The sequence below is a fragment of the Ictalurus punctatus genome, chromosome 11 (genome assembly GCF_001660625.3).
Source record: "Ictalurus punctatus breed USDA103 chromosome 11, Coco_2.0, whole genome shotgun sequence".
NCBI classification, from domain to species: Eukaryota; Metazoa; Chordata; class Actinopteri; order Siluriformes; family Ictaluridae; genus Ictalurus; species Ictalurus punctatus.
Genome location: NC_030426.2, coordinates 8,541,199 through 8,561,453, shown reverse-complemented (window position 1 = coordinate 8,561,453; position 20,255 = coordinate 8,541,199). Strand labels below are relative to the sequence as shown.

At 38.5% G+C, this 20,255-nt stretch overlaps 1 protein-coding gene across 3 annotated transcripts in view; it reads left to right on the top strand.

Annotated features, from left to right (window-relative positions):
• Positions 1-20,255, top strand: part of rbm19 (RNA binding motif protein 19) — a 33,362-nt gene that overhangs the window by 230 nt on the left and 12,877 nt on the right. Inside the window, exons 2-25 of one of the 3 annotated variants that reach the window (XM_017479578.3) lie at positions 89-271; positions 689-811; positions 924-962; positions 1,515-1,749; positions 1,936-2,162; positions 2,251-2,310; positions 2,524-2,602; positions 3,711-3,782; positions 4,967-5,170; positions 6,348-6,478; positions 6,582-6,706; positions 6,882-6,978; positions 7,073-7,183; positions 7,460-7,660; positions 7,782-7,857; positions 7,981-8,147; positions 8,381-8,441; positions 8,905-8,984; positions 9,081-9,136; positions 9,286-9,405; positions 9,616-9,718; positions 9,844-9,964; positions 11,439-11,555; positions 11,685-12,030. In XM_017479578.3, coding sequence (XP_017335067.1) covers positions 89-271; positions 689-811; positions 924-962; positions 1,515-1,749; positions 1,936-2,162; positions 2,251-2,310; positions 2,524-2,602; positions 3,711-3,782; positions 4,967-5,170; positions 6,348-6,478; positions 6,582-6,706; positions 6,882-6,978; positions 7,073-7,183; positions 7,460-7,660; positions 7,782-7,857; positions 7,981-8,147; positions 8,381-8,441; positions 8,905-8,984; positions 9,081-9,136; positions 9,286-9,405; positions 9,616-9,718; positions 9,844-9,964; positions 11,439-11,518 — 2,751 coding nt within the window. In that variant the 3' untranslated portion in view covers positions 11,519-11,555; positions 11,685-12,030. Of the gene's footprint in view, positions 1-88; positions 272-688; positions 812-923; positions 963-1,514; positions 1,750-1,935; positions 2,163-2,250; positions 2,311-2,523; positions 2,603-3,710; positions 3,783-4,966; positions 5,171-6,347; positions 6,479-6,581; positions 6,707-6,881; positions 6,979-7,072; positions 7,184-7,459; positions 7,661-7,781; positions 7,858-7,980; positions 8,148-8,380; positions 8,442-8,904; positions 8,985-9,080; positions 9,137-9,285; positions 9,406-9,615; positions 9,719-9,843; positions 9,965-11,438; positions 11,556-11,636; positions 12,031-20,255 lie in introns of those variants that run through there. The other 2 variants (XM_017479577.3, XM_053683757.1) reach the window with 2 other exon arrangements.

The following is a 20,255-nucleotide window of genomic DNA, read 5'->3' as shown; positions in this document are numbered from 1 at the left end:
CATTGGTAAAATATCTGAAGTATGATTTTCCGCGCTTTCATACAATGAATAAATACTCGTGGTTGATGTGTGCTTCATGTTTGCACAGATGAAGGAGGAGCGCTTCCGTAAGATGTTTGCAGCCTTCGGGACGCTGACAGATTGTGGACTGAAGTTCACTAAAGACGGCAAGTTTCGGAAATTCGGCTTCGTTGGATTCAAGTGTGAAGAAGATGCCTCAAAAGCGCTGAAACATTTCAATAAAAGCTTTGTAGACACGGCCAGAGTTACTGTGAGTATTTAAATAGATCGACGAAACCGAAATGGACTCATTTTCTTTGCCTTGTTTTTCAATTCCACCTTAAATCGAGCCGCAGTGACGTCAGGTTATCCATAGACGTATACCCTAAGCTTGATACCATGGTCTGTCCGAATACTCGACTCTGATTGGCTGGAAGGTGTGCGTTAGAAGTGTGTATACGACAGGTAGTTCCGGTCAGTTTAGTGCGCGGCCTATGAACAACTGTACCCACAGTAACATACATTTAAACTCACAGCTTCATTAAAAGTAGAGAAGCAGCACAGACACAGATAATTCTCCCCCCCCCCCCCCCCCCCCCCCCACCCCCCCCCCCCATCGGGAATTTATGAGGGTGTTCTCTTGGGACCTGAAGCGTGGTGATCTATCTTCATTTGTTTTGTTTGTAAGGTGGAATTTTGTACAGATTTTGGAGACCCCAACAAAGCAAGACCCTGGAGCAAGCACAGCCGCCAGCTGGACAGAACAAAAGATGAACAGAAGCCAGAAGGAGAAAAGAGAGATGAGAACAAGGTGAAACAGGAACCTTTGTGGAACATGAGGAAAAATGCTGCTTAAGCTTTGATAATTTCCCAAACTGACACAAAATTTAATTTTAAAGAGTTAATTGTGCCTTTTGTCGCAGGGAAAGAAAGAGAAAAAGCCTCTTGATGTTCTTGGAGAAGTAAGTTTTTTGTTGTTGTTTTTTGTTTGTTTGTTATTTTTTCCATTTTTTCATCGCAATTCTTTTCTGTACATCAAATTCAGTAACCAGTCTCCAATTTTGCTTGTGTTCGTGTGTATAATTTCATTAACTCCGAATATTGGAGTGTAACGTTTTATGTTCCCAGTGAAGAAAAACTTAAAATGAAATTGTAAGCAGGTTTTGTCTTAAAAAGTGTCATGTGAAACTCTTCCATGCTTTTAGAGGGCCTGAGTATTGTCCCATGCTAATGTATACTGGAAATGTTGCAGTGTAGCACAGTCTGCCTGTTTTGAGTAGTTGTGACCAGAGACTGATACAACACAAGCTATAAATCTGTTAATCAGTCCGGACCTACAAATGCTTTGTAAACTTGTGATCAACTGGTATAAAGAGTGTTTACTGTGCTCACTCCACCGTTTCATTATAATCTTTAATTGGCAACACCTTCGTTAAACCCTGAATATTTAGCACACTGTGATGTTTATTGTGACATTATTTTCTGTAAATGTTGGCTTTTTCTGCAATCCTCAGCTCAAAAATGATGAAGGCTTCCAAGAGTTCTTGGCTGTGCACAAAAATCGCACACAGGTGCCTACTTGGGCTAACGACGCTGTGGAAGCCGGTACAGTGGAAAAGAGCAAAGAGATAGAAAAAAAGAAAGAAAAGAAAGCTGCCAGCGATGACTATTTAAACTTTGACTCGGATGACTCCGAGGACCTGAGTGAGGATGAGGAGCAGGGTGCATCAGAGGATGAAGATGAGCAAGGTGTGTCTTTATTTCTCTCGTACATAAAGGACAGACTGCATATAAATGTATCAAATTTGCATTGCGTGAAAAAAAGAAAGGCTTTATCTCCCACAACTTTGATGGTACATTTAGACACACAGTTTAATAATGACGGTGAATATACTGAAATTCTAATATAATCTCTCATGTCTCCTGATTGAATAGATTCTGCTAAGGTGGCTCTGAAGGAAGGCCTGTCAGATATGGACTACCTCCGCTCCAAAGTGGTGAAGAAACCAGACATGGTGGATGAGAAAGAGGATGATGATGATGAAGAGTTGGTGAAGGAGGATAATGCAAAAGACGTAGAAGAAGAAGAGGGTCCAATGCAACAGATGGACAGCGCAAATGAGAGTGGCGATAAAGACATCCAGAAACCACCGCAAAACAAGGTTTGTTCGAACCGTTGTGAACCATTTCTGAACATTATTCTGTGCCAGATGTTTGGATTTCCTTTTTTATACTGTTCTTCCCTCATAGTTTGAACCTGCTACAGAATTCACAGTCAAACTACGAGGTGTGCCGTTCACCGTTAAAGAGGTAATATCTAAAACCTACTGAAGCACCAATTCTCCAGTCGATTATGTTCGTTAACCCTGTTAGTGGGTCAAGACTTACAATCCTCACGCTCGTAATTACATTCAGTTGCACTGTAGTTACATAATAATAGAAATGATTGAATAAAGATGAACAGCAGGATAATGGGAGTTCAGTAAAAGGTTTCAGATTAATTCTTGTGTTTGTTTTCTGTAGCAACAAGTGAGAGAGTTTATGCTGCCGCTGAAGCCTGTGGCCATCCGTATTGCCAAGAACAAAGAAGGCCGTAACTCTGGTAAGAGCCCACCATGTGCCTACCGTGATCTATAAACAGAATAGCAACACGTATTTTTTTATATAGAATATTTTTAGTGTCCAAAGGTTTACGAAGATACTTTCAAAAAGCAATACAAGCATAAAGATACATTCACATCGCTTTCAAATGAAAATCATCGCTTTGTTGCTCTCCTGGTAGCTGCTCTGTGGGATATGTCGATGAAAAACAAACAGATTTAGGTTCTTTCGAGTGAAGTGCATACAGAGTTGTAGGCTAGCTCTGTACCCCTAGCTGTGTGAATTTCTCAACATCTGCATGTCGATGCATTTCTACTGTTCAGCACGCATTTGAGAATAGAAGTTTAAACCGATGCTTGATTTTGAAAATTTTTTCTAGGGCTATAAATATACTGGGCCATAAATATACAGGGCCGGGTCCAGGGGTTCGATTCCCGCCTCCATCCTGTGTGCACAGAGCTTGTATTTTCTCCCCATGCTTCGGCAGTTTCCTCCAGGTACTCAGGTCTCCTCCCCCAGTCCAAAGAAATGCATTGTAGGTTGATTGGCATTTCCAAATTGTCTGTAGTGTATGAATGGGTGTGCGATTGTGCCTTGCGATGGGTGGCACTCCGTCCTGGATGTCCTACACCTTGTCCTCTGGGATAGGCTACAGGCTCCCCCTCGACCCTGTGTAGGATAAACGGCACAGAAAATGGATGGATGGAATACTGATACCGACTCTGCTTTGGCAGGGTTTTTCTGAAGGCACGACTCACGAGATGCACAGCACATACAATATATGATTGGCTGCCACTCTTGCTTCCTCAACCCTCAGCACAGGATTTTTTTTTATCTCCAAAGAAATTGATTGAAAACACTTCTTGTGTAGTTGCAATGTGAATGCCCCGTAAGACAGATGTAACGCAGGCTACAAGTAGAGAGGAACTAAAGATAACCCTGATAGACAACAAGACGTTACAAGACATTCATGTTGAGAGACACAGTGCTTTTTCAGAATTCCTTAAAGGAGGATAGGGAAGAGCATTCCTGGACAGACACACACACAGCGTTTCAGAACAGTATACCAGATGTATGCCTGTGATTAAGATTTAGTTTTTTGTGTTTAGGTAATGTGTATGTGGACCTGCATTCAGAAGCTGAGGTGGAGAGAGCTCTGAAACTCGACAAAGATTATATGGGTAAGTTAGTTGGTTTATTTCTGCACAACAAATGGTGTTGAATAAGAAGCTTTAAATGTTTAAAAAAAATTTGAGGTCAATGCTATGTGTGTGTTAGTGTGTGTGTGTGTATTAGAGTTGCATCCATCGACCAATAGTTTAAAAACATCCGATGATCAGGGCCAATTATATCCTGTCAATCAAAGAGGGTGGGAAAATACATAGATTTCATCCAGGGTGTAAAGATGATGTCTCTTGTTTGGAATGATGACAAAACTGTGGTTTGTAATTTTTGTAATCTCTTCACCGCTAACATTTTACACCGGACGCTGCAGCAGTGAAGCGGGAGTTTCTGCGTTGAGTCTAATTTATTCAATTTTTGTCGAGCTGCTCACGCTGAATTAAAGCGCCAGTACACTGTTGAAAGATTTAAATGAAGATGAGTTGACAAAAAAGTGTGTGTGTGTGTGTGTGTGTGTGTGTATATATATATATATATATATATATATATAGAGAGAGAGAGAGAGAGAGAGAGAGCACAGAAAAATATATCTGTAGAGTAGTACATTTCATATCCAGTTAATGTTAATATATAAAAAAGTTTATATTATATTTTACCAGTTTGATGTCAGTGATGAAGTAGAAGTGCTTTTATTAGTGGAGAGTGAATGTGACACTAACAGGAGGTTTTTTAGAATTCAGTCAATGTTAATATGAATTAATAACATTCAATAAGTTAATAATCTTACTTTAATCTTCAGAATTGAGTTCGTGTGTTAATGTTAATTAGAGTCATGTGTTTTCTCTTTATGAGACCAGTTACTGTGAAACAGCTTGCTGAAATGGAGAGAATAAAGTTTTTATTCGCATTTCCTTCAGAATTGTGGAATTAATTACTATTCATTTAAAAAAAAAAAGGCAGAACTATCGGTATCGGACAATATCACTCGGAATAATCGGTTTTCGGTATCGGCTGAGAAATATAGTATTGGTGCATCTCTAGTGTCTCTCTGTGTGTGTGTGTGTAGATTATATATATATAATATGATTGATATATATATATATATATATATATATATATATATATATATATATATATATATATAATATGATATATATATATATATATATATATAATATGATATATATATATATATATATATATATATAAAATATGAGATATAGATATGGTATTTTGTTTTTAGGTGGACGCTATATTGAAGTGTTCCGAGCCACGAACTTCACTGACAAGAGGACCACGAGAGCAGCTCCACAGGAGAAAAACTTTGTCTCTGAGCTGAAAGACGATGAAGAAGAGGAGGACGTGGCAGAATCTGGACGGCTCTTTGTGAGGAACCTGCCTTATACGTGTACAGAAGATGAGTTGAAAGAGCTCTTCACTAAGCACGGTGAGACTTCATGCCATTAACATGCATGCTATGTTTTTGTGAGCATAAATGTGGACCTCCTTCAAAATGAATACAAAAGGATGCCATGAAAGTCCATGATTCTCAAACTAACCTTGAAATTCCTGCAAACGCTGCATATAAGACATCATGCATTGTGTTAATTAGAGATGGATTATCAAAGTTGGCGTTAAAAGTAGGCTTTTTCCCCCCGCTTTTATTTTACTGGGGTGAATACAAATAGTCATTATCCTTAATTGACTGGCTGAATTTTACACGTCGTACCATAAGCCGCATCATTTTAGGGGCTATCTATCAACAATGCCATTTTTGCGTGACTACAACAACTGCAGAGTGGACTAACATTTCATGCATTGAACACATAAATAACAATTATAATCTCATTTTTAATGTAACACCCACCTCTTAATGTATAGGTGTAACATTTTTCAACCTAATCTCTATCTACAACCTCTGTTGTGAAAGTTCAGTTACTACAGACAAGAATTTTAAGACTGTGATGACAGCAGCGAATCTGACTCCCTTTCAGTAAATGCTTTATCCAGATCAGGGCCACAAGTGAATCCAGAGCCTATCACAGGAACGCTGGACGAAGGGACAAGAATATACGCGCACGGAACACTTTATTAGGAACAGCTGCGTACCTATTAATTCATTCAATTATCTAATCAGCCAATCGTGTGGCAGCAGTACAATGCATAAAATCATGCAGATACAGGTCAAGAGCTTCGGGTAATGTTCACATCAACCGTCAGACCATTGGGGGGGGGTGTAACTCAGATAATCACGCTGTACAATTGTGATGAGCAGAACAGCATCTCAGAAATTGCATGACGCAGTCATGTCAACATGAACCAGAATCTCAAAGGAATGTTTCCAACATCTTGGGGAATCCATGCCACAAAGAATTGAAGTGGTTTTGAGAGAAAAGGGCGTGTGAGTAAAGGTTTTGGGAGCAAAGGGAGCACAGTGAGTATAGCTTAGATTAGATGCCAGTCCGTTGCAGGGCTTAGTTGCAAATCTGTTTATTCTAAACCTAATCACGAAGGAAGCCGAAGGGCAACTGTTGAATTGCTCATGCAGTCCAGATACAGTAAGCAGAAGTTAGGTTAAAAACGATGCTGTATTAAATTTGATCTGATGTGTGTTTTCTCTGCAGGTCACCTCTCTGAGCTCAATTTTCCCATAGACTCTCTGACTAAGAAACCCAAGGGCTTTGCCTTTGTTACCTACATGATCCCAGAAAATGCTGTGAGTGCTTTAGCCCAGCTGGACGGCCATATATTCCAGGTGCAGATATGCTTCTTTTTTTAGTTGTATTGTGTTTATTTTTTACAATTTTTTATCCTTTGCAGGTTTACAATGGTTTGCTTCCGTGCTATTTGTTCTGTAGGGCCGGATATTACACATCATACCCTCCAGGATAAAGAAGGAGAAGCCAGAGCAGGAACCCAATGCTCCAGGCAGTTCTTCATATAAGAGGCAGAAGGATGCAAAGGATAAGGCAGCCAGTGGCAGGTCAGCATGAAAACGCACATTTTCTTTGACTAATAGCAAATTCTCACTGTCAGCAATGTAAATGGTGGTGGGTTTAATTGTAAAATCTTGCACTTGTGTGTTGCAGATTATATGTGCAGTAATAACATTATGGTCACCGCTGTTACATTTTTGATGCATTCTTTGTCTCACACAGCTCCCATAATTGGAACACGCTGTTCCTGGGCACGAGTGCTGTAGCTGATGCTATTGCTGAGAAATACAACACGACTAAAAGCAAAGTCCTTGATCATGTGAGCCACAACATCAGTAACATTCACATCTAGCAATTTGAAGTGTATTGGAAAACTTGTTTTCGTGAAATGAACCGTGTGTGTGTGTGTGTAGGAGTCACAGGGCAGTCTGGCTGTGAGAATGGCACTTGGTGAGACGCAGATCATTCAGGAAACTAGACAGTTCCTGCTGGACAATGGTGTGTCTCTGGACTCCTTCAGCCAGGTACAAAGTTGTGAATATTACTGTACTACACAGAATGTACACTCCAGTATTTAAAAGATTACTCAAGGTAATCTTAAGTGGTTAAGATTACCTTGAGTAATCTTTTAAATACTGGAGTGTACATTCTGTACAACTTAAGCATCACTTAAGTTAATCACTTAATGGTTAACTTAAGTGATGCTCTTGTTTTGCATGTTTGTGGCTTGTATGCCTTTTTAACCTATTTGCACTTTAATACATTTTTTTTTCTAATGTTTTGTATATGAATATGTCCAGGCTTCAGGCCAGAGGAGTAACTCTGTGATCTTGGTGAAGAACTTGCCATCTGGAGTACAAGCAAAAGAGCTGGAGACTCTTTTCTCTCCTCATGGCTCTTTGGGGAGGGTTCTGCTGCCACCTTCTGGCCTCACCGCTATTGTGGAATTTCTGGAGCCCACTGAAGCCAAACGTGCCTTCACCAGGCTCGCATATACTAAGGTAAATACATCTCTCTAAAGTAATAAAAAATGTATTTTAGTTTTATTGGTCGGTATGCTTTACAGCTTAATTTAATTCTCAGCGGTCCTTGTCTTGATTTTTAACCTTTGTCTCATTCTAGTTCCAGCATGTTCCCTTGTATTTAGAGTGGGCTCCTATGGCTGTCTTTTTGACACCTCCTGAGCAGCACAAAGCAGGTAAAACTTAAGGAGAAAAAAGCCTGATGTTTTTAGAATAGTTGTGATATCTATTCTGAGTTGTTTTCAGCTTTTGTTGTTTGTATTCCTCATTCTTTTTATTCTTTTTCCCCCTTTACTCAGCTGAACTTGAAGCAGTGAATAAAAACGCGGCAGATCAGCAGACGGACGCAAACGAGAAGGAGGAGGAGGATGATGAGGAAGATGAGGAAGAAGAGGAAAGTCTGCCTGGTTCAACACTCTTCGTTAAGAACCTGAACTACAGCACCACTGAGGAGTCACTACAGGAGGTGGGGTCAGAGTTTAAGGAACCGAAGTTAAGGGTTGGGCTGAAAGGAGCAGATGTGGTCAAAATGGTCAGGTGTCCGAAGTTTTAGTGGAAGCTCTAGATGGGCACTCGAGGATCTGGGATTATTGTATTATCACATATGTTGTATATCACATATATTGTATTATCACACATATGTATTAGGATCAGAGTTATTTTATGAGTCTAATTTATTTGTGTGTGTGTGTTTCACAGACCTTCTCCAAATGTGGAGAGTTGAAAATGTGCTCTATATCCAAAAAAAGAGATAAATCAGGTATGCCCATACGCACCCATAAGCTCTCTCTTTTTTTTTTTAAAGCTTTATTAAAAATGATTTCTCAAGCATCTGATGTATGTAATATACAATATCAGATGTTTTCCCTTTTAGTCTAAACCTTAAACAGAATCGCACCACCTTGAAGTTTTGTTTGAATTCCAATATAACTGCATATATTTTGCAAATGAGCTCACAAAGCTTAGCTCAAAAGCATCATAAGGTTATAATAATCTTATCTAGTAGAGCGAGTGTTCACTGTGATTCTTGCTCTTTAATTTAACAGTTAACATTCGTTTAGCTATGATGCTTCTGGGGAAATCTTTGATTTATTTATTTATTTATTTATTTGCATACGAAGGACATATTTGCACATTTTAGTGTTTACATTGCTGCCTGTTTGCAGCCTTTCTGAGCTGCATGTCTGACCAGATCATTAATTACTATGTGATCTCTCTTATAGGCAAACTGTCATCTATGGGCTATGGTTTCATACAATACAAAACTCCTAAAGCAGCCCAGAAAGCTATCCGTCAGCTCCAGGTAAGTGTACTTTTAACAAGCATCAGTCCTGCGTTTTCCTATTTCTGCATGAGATCAGGACATTTCTAAAATAAAATGTTTCCTTTTCCTCGGCAGCATTGTACGGTCGATGGGCATCAGCTCGAGCTGAGAATTTCTGAAAGAGAATTAAAGTAAGAGAAATCAAGCTGCGATCCATTACCGTATTTCAGTCTTCTAGCTCAGATTCTCTAAAGGATATTTATATCCGTCTAGGTGAACATGCCTTGTCACATTAAAAGTTAATATATCTGTCCATATGCGTCTCTTTTTTTAATCTCAGGTCAGGTGTGACACGCACTAGCAGGAAGAAACAGACGGCTAAAAAACAGACAACATCTAAGATCTTGGTGCGAAATGTCCCCTTCCAGAGTACAGTCAAGGAGCTTAGAGAGCTTTTCTGGTGAGAGCATTTCTATGAATCTTGCAGAATAATATTTGGGACAAGACAAAATTTGTTATGAATTTGTAATTCATAAAAAATTTTTTATTCCTATGATGTTTTTGGAAATATGAACCGTGTCACAATACATGATGTTTATAAGAGTATTGGCTCAGTTTAAATTAGGAAAGGATTAATAATCGCGCATTAATTTCTATCTCTCTTCTCCAGTACGTTTGGGGAGCTGAAGACCGTCCGGCTGCCAAAGAAAGGAGTTGGTGGAGCTCACCGCGGCTTTGCTTTCGTGGACTTTCTCACGAAGCAGGATGCCAAGGTGAGTGTATCTGTTTCTGTCCCTCTCTCTCATGCTGTTATTCAGACATTGTCACTCCATTTTTATTAAGAATCCAGACTGACTGAAACCAAAAGCATGTATTAAAATTGTCTCCTGTCTTTTAGAAAGCGTTCTCAGCGCTGTGTCACAGCACCCATCTGTACGGTAGGAGGCTGGTGCTGGAGTGGGCCGATGCAGAGGAGAGTGTAGAAGAACTGCGGAGAAAAACAGCTCAACATTTCCATGGTAGGGCCACACAATTTCTCCACCAGACTTCTGCTGAACTGATTTATTATAATAAGTAAATCTGTATTTACTCTCACTGAGCACTTTATTAGGAACACTATACCAATACTGGGTAGGGCCTTCCTTTGCTTTCTAAACCGCCTCATTTCTTCATGGCATGGATTCCATGGGATGTTGGAAACATTCCTTTGAGATTCTGGTCCATGTTGACACGATTGCATCACGCAATTCCTGCAGATTTTTCAGGTGCACTTTCAAGCTGTAAATTTCCAGTTCTGTCACATCCCCAATGTGTTCTACTGGATTCATATCCGGTGACTGGGAAGGCCAGTGAAGAACTCATTGTCATGTTCATGAAAAGACGACTTTTGCTTTGTGGCATGGTGCATTATCATGCTGGAAGTAGCCATTAGAAGATGGGAAAATGGTGGCCAAGGGATGCACATAGTCAGCAACAATATCCAAATAGACACTGGAATTCACGCAATGATTGATTGGTATTAATGGACCCAAAGTGTGCCAAGAAAACATTTCATTACACCACCTCCACCAACCTGGACTGTTGACACAAGGCAGGTTGGGTCCATGGATTCATTCTGCTGGCGCGAAATTCTGACCCAGCCTCAGCAGACATCGAGATTCATCAGACCAGGCTACATTTTTCTAGTCTTCAGCTGTCCAGTGTTGGTGAGTCTGTGCCCACTGCAGCCTCAGCTTTCTGTTCTTGGCTGAAAGAAGTGGAACCTGATGTGGTCTTCTGCTGTTGTTGACCATCTGTCTCAAGATTCGATGTGTTGCTCATTCTGAGATGCTTTTCTGCTCACCACTATTGTACAGAGTAGTTATTTGAGTTACTGTAGCCTTTCTGTCACCTCGAATCAGTCTGGCCATACATCGTTGACCTCTCTCATCAACAAGGCGTTTCGGTCTGCAGAACTGCTGCTCACTGGATGTTTTTTTTTGTGTGTGTGTGGTGTTTTGTTTTGTTTTTTTGTTTTTTTTTTTAAAAATTGCACCATTCTGAGTAAACTCTAGAGACTGTTGTGTGGAAAACCCAGGAGATCAGCAGATATAAATAATCAAACCAGTCCATCTGGAACCAACAATTATGCCACAGTCAAAATTACTGAACACATTTTTTCTCCATTCTGATGGTTGATGTGAACATTACCCGAAGCTGCTGGCCCGTCTCTGCATGCTTTTATGCCTTGCACTGCTGCCACACGATTGGCTGATTAGATACTTGCAGGAATGAGTATTCCTAATTAAGTGCAACGTGAGTGTACATTTATGTGGACCAGGATTAGTTAATACGAGAGGTGTATTATTATAATGTAGTACATTTGTTAGTTATACCTTTAATATTATACTACACTTTTATTTATAATGATGATGACATTATAAGAGTAATATTTGTGATAAATTACCCACATGGAGAAATAAACTGGAGCTGATACATTTGTTTCTTTTCCAGATGCTCCTAAGAAGCGGAAGCAAGCACAAGTTTTGGAGGGCGTCCTGGAGCAAATGGAGGTTGGAGAGGGAGATGAATGAACAGCAGCTAATCTTATTATATGGCAACAAGTACAGGGTAAATATTGCAGTGATTATTCATCTGTCACTTACTTTAATTTAATTTAATTTAATTTAATTTTTTTTTTACACTCACCAGGCGTCCCATCAACAATAATGATGTTTCATAAAATTACTGCTTTCCCAGAGCCCAGCTCAGAATGCACCAGCTCAGTGGTCACTGGTTATTCACATGGAAGAGCCCTAATTTGGACAGAAGTGTTTAAACTGTTCGTTTGTTAATCTGGGTGTAGTTTCTAATCCATACCTGTGTCCCTAATTGAGTGGGTCTGCATTAACACAACTGTTATTATAAAAAATATTTTTGTGTTTTTGGTCATGTTTGTGTAGTTCAGCAGTATCTTGTATCTTTTGTAATATACTTTTTATTCAATGAAGGGAAAGTGTTTGCTTTCCAAAGTTAAAGTTGTACTGTATTTATGAACGAGAAAGGAACAATTGTTTTGTCTATAAAAACAAATATTTCTGGTAAATCGCTGTTTCGTCGGATTATTCCATTTCCATTCTGTGTGTTGGTTCTTCACACAAGAAATTTTATTGACATTTCATTTTGAGTGTATTTAATCATTTACTTGATTATGTATTTGATTGCACACTATTGTAGTGACACCGTATTTGCTTTTCTACACTGTGCTCAGTTGCTGTTGTAACAGTAACATACCAAGAAAAAAAGTCAAAGTTCTGCAGTAATGTGCAAGTGAAAGAGTTTCATTTTTTTTCTTTGTATACGTGTCGGTGATTTATCAGCAGTAATTTTTGGACCATGTTAGAAAATGTTCCGAAGATCAAAGGGACCACTGAATGTCACCTATAATGTACTGTATATGATTCGCCTGCTAAATCGCCATAGCTCTTCTTATGTTAACTTAGCATTGGCAAAGCTGTGTGTGTGTGTGTGTGTGTGTGTGTGTGTGTGTGTGTGTGTGTGTGTGTGTGTGTGTGTATACATACACACATGCACGCACACACACACTATATGGCCAAAGGTATGTGGACACCTGACAAATCACACCCACATGCACATCCTATACCAGATTTAGACCCCCCTCTTTACTGTTATTATAACCTCTGCTCTTCTGAGAAGGCCTACTATTAGATTTTTACTTGTATCTTTCTCATTTGTAAGTCGCTTTGGATAAAAGCGTCTGCTAAGTGAATAAATGTAAATGTAAATGTAGATTCTGGAGCGTGGCTGTGGATATTTGTGCTCATTTAGCCACAAGAGCATTAGTAAGGTTGGGCACAGTCTGCATTCCAGTTCATCCCAAAGGTGTACAGTGGGGGTGAAGTCAGGGCTCTGTGCAGGCCACTTGACTTCTTCCACTCCAACCTTGGCACACCATATCCTCATGGACCTTGCCCTGTGCACAGTGACATTGTCATGCTTGCCAAGATCATGCGCGGTCAAGGAGTTGGGCCCTTTTAGTTCCAGTGAAGGGAAAACTTACTGTTACATCATACAAAGACCTTCTAATCAATTGCATGCTTCCATCTTTATGGCACATGTGTGTGAAGGTCAAGTGGACACAACCCTTTGGTCATGTAGTGTATGTGTAGACCTTTATACAATGTGGCACAATCTGAACCTATCAAAGTCACTTAATAGCTTTTTCAATCCTAAAGTAACAACAAATATATTATTAGAATTGTAGTCAATCACTAAAGCAAATAACCCAGCATCACTACCACACATTAAGCAGACATAAAACTGTTCAGAGGTAGCATTGAACATTAAGATTTAAAGTCACTGTCATGTTATTTTCATAATTGTGTTGACTGTGTGACTTTTTGATTCTTATTTATTTTTGCTTTGTTTATGGCCTTTATGCAGGCCTTACAGAGTAACCAATGGAGTTTTATTCTAAAAGCTAATACATAATGCTACTCTTAATGCTTGTAATATTTGTATTAATTGCATTTAACTGGCCCTCCTGGTGCCAGTGCCTTCTGGGTAAACCTGTTAGTTTAGAACAAATACCCTTATGGGTTGGTGGTTACCAATGGTCAACATTTGCTTCTGTAACTGTTTTGAAATAATGCTCTGCTCCCTGTTCCCAACAGATAGCAAAGCATATTATGGGTGTTCAATACCCTCTAGTGTAAAATGGGTTGGACACTAACCTACTTTAGTAAATTTTGTTAGCTGACGAGTGCTTTTGGACATGACAATAAAATTGTACCTTAAGATGTTGGGCCGCCAGAACAGCTTCAAGTCTCTGGAACTGTAGTGGTAGGATGAATTGATAGTGCTGGAGGTGTTCAATTGTATTCAGGTCTTGAGCCTGCAAAGGTGTGTGATATACATACTTTGCATAACTAAACACGTTTACATTTACACATTTACAAATTTGGCCTATGACAGTATAAGGAGTCAAGTCTCCTGACTGCTGCTGGTGTTAACACTTTTAGTGCTTCCTAATATCACACACTATATGTTGTTTAGACACAACTGTGGCACTCGGTTCTACTCAATTAACAATAGTCTTGACCCAGGGTCATGCTAAACTTGCAAGACTAAATTATCAACATGACAGCTGGTTTGAGATCTATACTATAGGGCAGAGAGCAGAACTGCGTGTTGAATTGTATTAGAATAGATGCACACCTTCATACACATTAGATCGTGGGGAGTTACATAGATGCATATATCTAGAAACTGAGCAAAATGTATAGTGAAGTAGATAAAATGAGATAATGAGGCAGCTCTGGTACTTTGAAGATGATCTTCACCACAACATGTAGCTCTCGTTCACACAGATATTAATTTCAGGCTGTGGAAGTCTGTCTTTTTTTCACAGCAGTGCTGTAATGCTAGAAGCAAAACCTTATAATACCTGAGATGGCTGTAAAAATAAACCAAAAGGCTAGTTTTTGTGCAACAAGCTCTAGGACTTGAGGTTTGATTCTGAGCTCACTTACCATCTCAACATGTGGAGTTTCCCTGCCTACACCTTAGTTTCCAATTTCCTCCCCTCCCAGAAACATGGATTCATCTTCCGTAATCATAATTATGTATCTAACTGTAGTTTTATGATCACCTGATAACCACCAAAGGCAGTGAGAATCACCTAGATACAGTACCCTCTGAAACTATTGGAACGGCAAGCCCAAGTTATTTGTTTGTGCTGTACACCGAAGACATTTGATTTTGAGATCAAAAGATGGATAGGGGACGAGTGTTTAGGATTTCAGGGGTTTTTTTTCCTGGTATTTAAATCTAGATGTGTTAAACAACATAAAACATAGAACCTTTTGTATCAGACCAACCAATTTTTAGGTGAGCAAAAGTATAGGAACAGATAAGTCTTGGATAAATTAAAATACCACGTAATATTTGTTTCATATCCCTTGTTCGCAATAGCTGCATCAAGTCTGTGACTCACTGACATCACTAAATTGTTAGTTTGTTCTTTTGTGTTGCTTTTCCTGGTTTGTACTGCAGCTTCTTTCACTTGTTGTTTGTTTCTAGGGGGTTTCTCCCTTCAGTCTCCTCTTCAGGAGGTGACATGCTGCTCAATAGGGTTAAGGTCTGGTGATTGACTTGGCCAGTCTAAAACCTGCCACTTTCTCCCCTGAGAAAAAGTCCTTTGTTGAGTTGGCAGTGTGTTTTTGGATCATTATCTTGCTGCATGATGAAGTTCTTCCGGATGAATTTGGATGCATTTCTCACTAAATTGGCAGACAAAATGTTCCTGTAAACATCTGAATTCATTCTGCTGCTACCATCACGAGTTACGTCATCAATAAAGATTAGTGAGTCATCTACATATAAATACCATGAAATAAAAGCTGAAATTCTAAACTCTCTTCTCATATTCATCTTTGGATCTCAAACCCAAATCTCTTCAGTTTGCAGCAAAAACAAATGAACTGGCCTTGCCATTCCAATAGTTACGGAGGGGACTGTACCTTCTAGTCCACAAATCACAGTGACCATATGATGTCGTATTTGCTATAAATACAATTATCACATGGCCATCATTCATTGAAATCTTCTTGTAGTTCCTGCCAGTTCAGCGATGGTTCAGAATGACCAGGACGCCATGGTTACTTCTTTGTTTAGGCCACAGCACTTGGGTCATGATTTGACTCTGAATCATGGTTAAAAACTTGCCTAGCAGAAAAAGAGGTGTTAGCAGAGGAAATTCAGCTCTAGCCAAAGCGATCCTGCTAACATAGCAAGCTCAACAGCAGCCAGCAGTGGTATATTAAGGACATTGGTGTAGTATGCTATGTGATATGTATGAATACACTGTATCCCCGATACAAAATCACTATAGCATTTGCATGTAAAAAAAAAATGCACTGGTCAGTACTGCTATTGTATGTGAATTGTTGACACAAGAAAGAAAATGGACAGCTTAGGAAATAATATTCTCACTTCTTATCAAATTGCTGAAAAAATATTAAGGGATGTTATAAATAAGAATCACATGGGCATTAAGAACAAAATGCTGATAAGAACACTTCTACCTTAAAATGAGCTTTGTCTTTGCCAGATGGATTGACTGATGCAGAAAACATCAACATCTCTTTAAAATATTCCACAAAAAAAACTCTTAGTCCCACATGTGAGAAAAGCTCCTCAGGGTGATTGCGCTTGTCCTTCTGTCATCTTTCAGGCATCCTGGTGAGTGAAGAAAAATGTAACCACTTATTGACAAAATGTTTCTTGAAATTTTTTTTTTTCTTTCATACGAGTAGTGTTATCGTTTTTGAGCATAAGTGGAGACATTTTAAAGCAATGAAGTGGCATTTTACAGTCTGTAATTAGTCATTTCATCTCCTTGTGCTATAATGTTGCAGTGTTTCAACTACAGTGTTACAGTGCTGTATTGTCATTTAATTAGTGTTGTGGTATTCAAGACTGATGCTACACATCAGTGGTCTCGGCGGAGTCGTAAACTCAGGTGAAATTTTTCTCGGTGTCAGCCTATGAAGACTAAATCTTTTTTAACACATCATTTCCACGAATAAGTCATATGTTTCAAAATCTTCTTATGTTCAAAATAATAGGGCACAAATATGCCCTGTTTTGTACAGAAAGATAACAGCAAAGTAGATTCATTAGTTAATTCAAGAGAAATTTCAAGGTTAGAAAGATATTAGAACCAGTAAATTAACACATTTGTCTCTGTCTTGACACGGACTCAGTCACGTGTGGGGTTGGCCTTGGAGTCTTGCCCCGCTGTCATACTCAGTCTTGACTCGGCTCCATTGGCTATGGTCTCGGTTTTGACTCATTCTCAGCTTTTGACATTTTCTGAATCATCCTGTATTTTAAATGAATTTTTTTGCAAGTGAATGTAATGTTAATGAGCGAAGTATTTGTGTTATTAGCTATGTTTTTTTTTTTTTATATTTATTATTTATGCTTATGTGTGCGGCTAGGCTAGTCTTGCTTACAGTGGAAATGTGGTTTCGATGCTAATGCACATTTCTGTAATTTTGTAATAAACATGGGGGATGTTCATTCATTTTGGTAAATTATAAAAATGATAAGTCTGCCTATTCGAGTAACTTTGGATCTTGTTGGCTTGTTTGCCACTGGGGAGGGTTATGTGCATGCAGAACAAACTGAGGAGAAGAATGAGCCCACATCTTGCAATAAGGAGCTAATGAACACAATAGGTCAGTTTTGAAGTTTAACAGTAGTTTAAGATATTAAGTTATAAAGAAAGTCTACTCACAGTTTATTGCAGCACTCTGCATAGCAGTTCTTGGGAATAAAATTAATGTGTTCTACAGTTTTCCCATCACTGTAAGGAGCACAGCATGAAACATCCCATAATTCTACGCAGATGAACCCTCGATCTACATCCTTACATAAGACAGTATATAACAAAATGCCTGACTAAAAAATAGGCTTTCATACAAGACATAAATATTGAGAGTATCTGAGTCCCAAACAAAACTGGAAGTCTATTCTATAGCTGAGGGTCCTCAAGTTCTGTCTCCTGCTGTAGCTTTCTAAGCAGGCATGGTGCTTCATAATAGACCAAATATTTCCTCAGGTACTGTGAGGCAAGAGCACTTCATAGGTCATTAGCAATATTTTATAATCAGTGAGAAATTTGGGAGCCAACATAGTGTGACTATTAATCAGAGGTACTTGCAGTTTTAGCTAAAAAGCAGTTACTAGCGGTTACTAGCTAAAAAGATTTAGCCAGTGATAAGGGAGGAGTTTACTATTCCTAACAGTGGTTCGGCTGGTTCTGATCGTATTTGTAAAAGAAAATGTGTATCAATTCTAATACCACAGATGGTGATTTTTTCATTCCGAATTAAATAAAATTAAATTAAATTCAGTCTGTTGGATTGGGGTAAAGGATACTGATTGTCCTCATCTACTAATGAGGTTAAATTAGTCTACGTTATATTGGTCTCTCAACTATTATGATGCGTCATGATGCAAAAATGTGACAATGTTCACACTTTGTTTATACAATTGAAGTTTTGAGGAGAATTTATACATTTTCTTTATGTATTTCAATGTATTTTATTTTTTTGTGGACCTGTAGTACATTTGGTTTACAATATTAACCTCTGTTTGTAGCATTAAAAAAAAAAAAAAAAAAATGACACCACTTGTGCTAATTTTTTTTCCCCATTTCAGATGCGGCAACAGTACTGTATCTAGGATGAAGCGAAGCATTGACTCTAAGCAATCAGTCACTTTAAGTTCTGAGGAGTCAGAGGGAAAAACCCAATCAAAGTTGATGATAATGGGAGATTTTTAATTAAGCTGGGTATGGTAGCTGATATGATTGAACATTTGATACAGTAGTGAGGCAAAGTGCATATATTATGACTAAGACTAATTTGAAATGCAATGAGGTAGTCATCAGATATAATTTCAGAGTTAATAAATCAAGGGTGTGTCCATCATAATGAGGTTCTGTTATGTTCAGATTTACCCCTACTGAGTCCAATATAGATCTAAAAAGTGCCCACAGATGGTCTCGTGGATTATCAAGATGAATATTTTATTACTGCCTTTTCTACTCAAAGTGCCAATTAGACAAGGGTATTGAATATAGCTGTATCTAGGATGGCTATCCTCATTTTAAAGCCACGCACTCATTTAGTCGAATCCAATTTTCTGTTAACAAAGTATATTAATCTTTGATTAGTTACAGTTTTGTTTACAATACGCATATAGGTGTTAGGGATCTAATACTTAGCAGGTCTGGCTTCAGAACAAAGGTGCTGGCTGTGCATTTGGTATGGTCTAATTTTATGTCAATTTTCTTGACCATTGCTCTTGACTATCAATGATTAACTAAGCCTGTCAAAACACTATGAGAGCACTATAAGATCCTACCCTAAAAGGCCAGACCTGCCCTCAAAAATAGTTCAATTATCTATAAAGCCCACATTGAACATCCAGCTGTTCACCAACCATAACCTCCTGTAACCATAACATCTTGCTTCAGCAGCAGAAACTATATTTCAGCTTGTCAAATCACATGCATTTATTTATCGTGTAAGTTATTTACAGCTCTAGAGACATTTGGACAGAAAGGGCTGAACGCTGCAGAAAAGCTGACAATGAAAACAGAATGCTTGCAAAAATAATGGACAGATGTGTGTTAATTCTTCACTTCAGGTTCAAAAGCGATTAGTCTAATCTGTTTGTGGTGTTAGTCAAAAGTATCAATGTGAAGCACCAATTGAAACAAAACATAATCACTTCAAATGAACCTAAACACAACATTAGGTTCTGATTTGTTTGTAAAGGAATGTTCATAATACAATAGCTGTAAAATATATTTGATGTGTCTTGATTTGTTTTCATTAGTAGCTAAGAACTCTTCACTAATGGTTGTAAGCATTAAAAGGTACCTGGTAAACATTGTCATGTCATTTATCTGGACCTGTGTAAACAAGGAATTTTATGAAACTGGACCTTCACAAATTTGAACCGAACTCCTCTGTACTATATTGTTAATACCGCAATAAAACCTGTACATTGTACTTTGTGGTTGTGATAGATAGATAGTTCATTATTGGTAACTATAGCCGTAATGAAAGAAAGGGAAAGTGACAATCAGTGACAACTGCAAATTAAAATGAATCAAAAGATGGTTTTGATAAAAGGTGGGAGTAGAGATTTTTGAGGTCCTAAACGATAAAACTTTAAATGTGGCTGTTTACCATTGGACTTGCACTTGTCATTGCCACATCTGGCCCTTATGTGCTTAAACTAAAACTATATTTCTCTTCTATCTAAGCAGATATGTATGATTCATGTGAAAATGAAGATCCACATCCAGGAAATATTTGCCCCATTCAAAAAGTCAATGGCCACATGGTGGAGCTACTGGATAACGAATGAACTCATGAATTCTTCACCCATTGAAATGCAATGAAATGATCTCACATGTTAAGTGAACAGTTAAAGTTCTCTAGCTCTTGAGCACAACACAAATCGATTAGGTCCATTTAATATGCTAGATTTGTATCAGGATTCCCATTGGGGACTTTTCAGACCAGTGCAGCTGTAAAAGAGAGATTGTTTTAGAGAAATGGTGAACAAAATCTTCACCACAAAAAAGCAACAGAGCAAATACACTTATTTCATGCATTCCCTTTGTACTCATTATATTGTTTTTAATGCAATCTTTTTGCTCATTCTTCATAATGGGACTAATGGAAACAGATGAAGTGTTTTCTGCATTATTGCATCATTATGCAT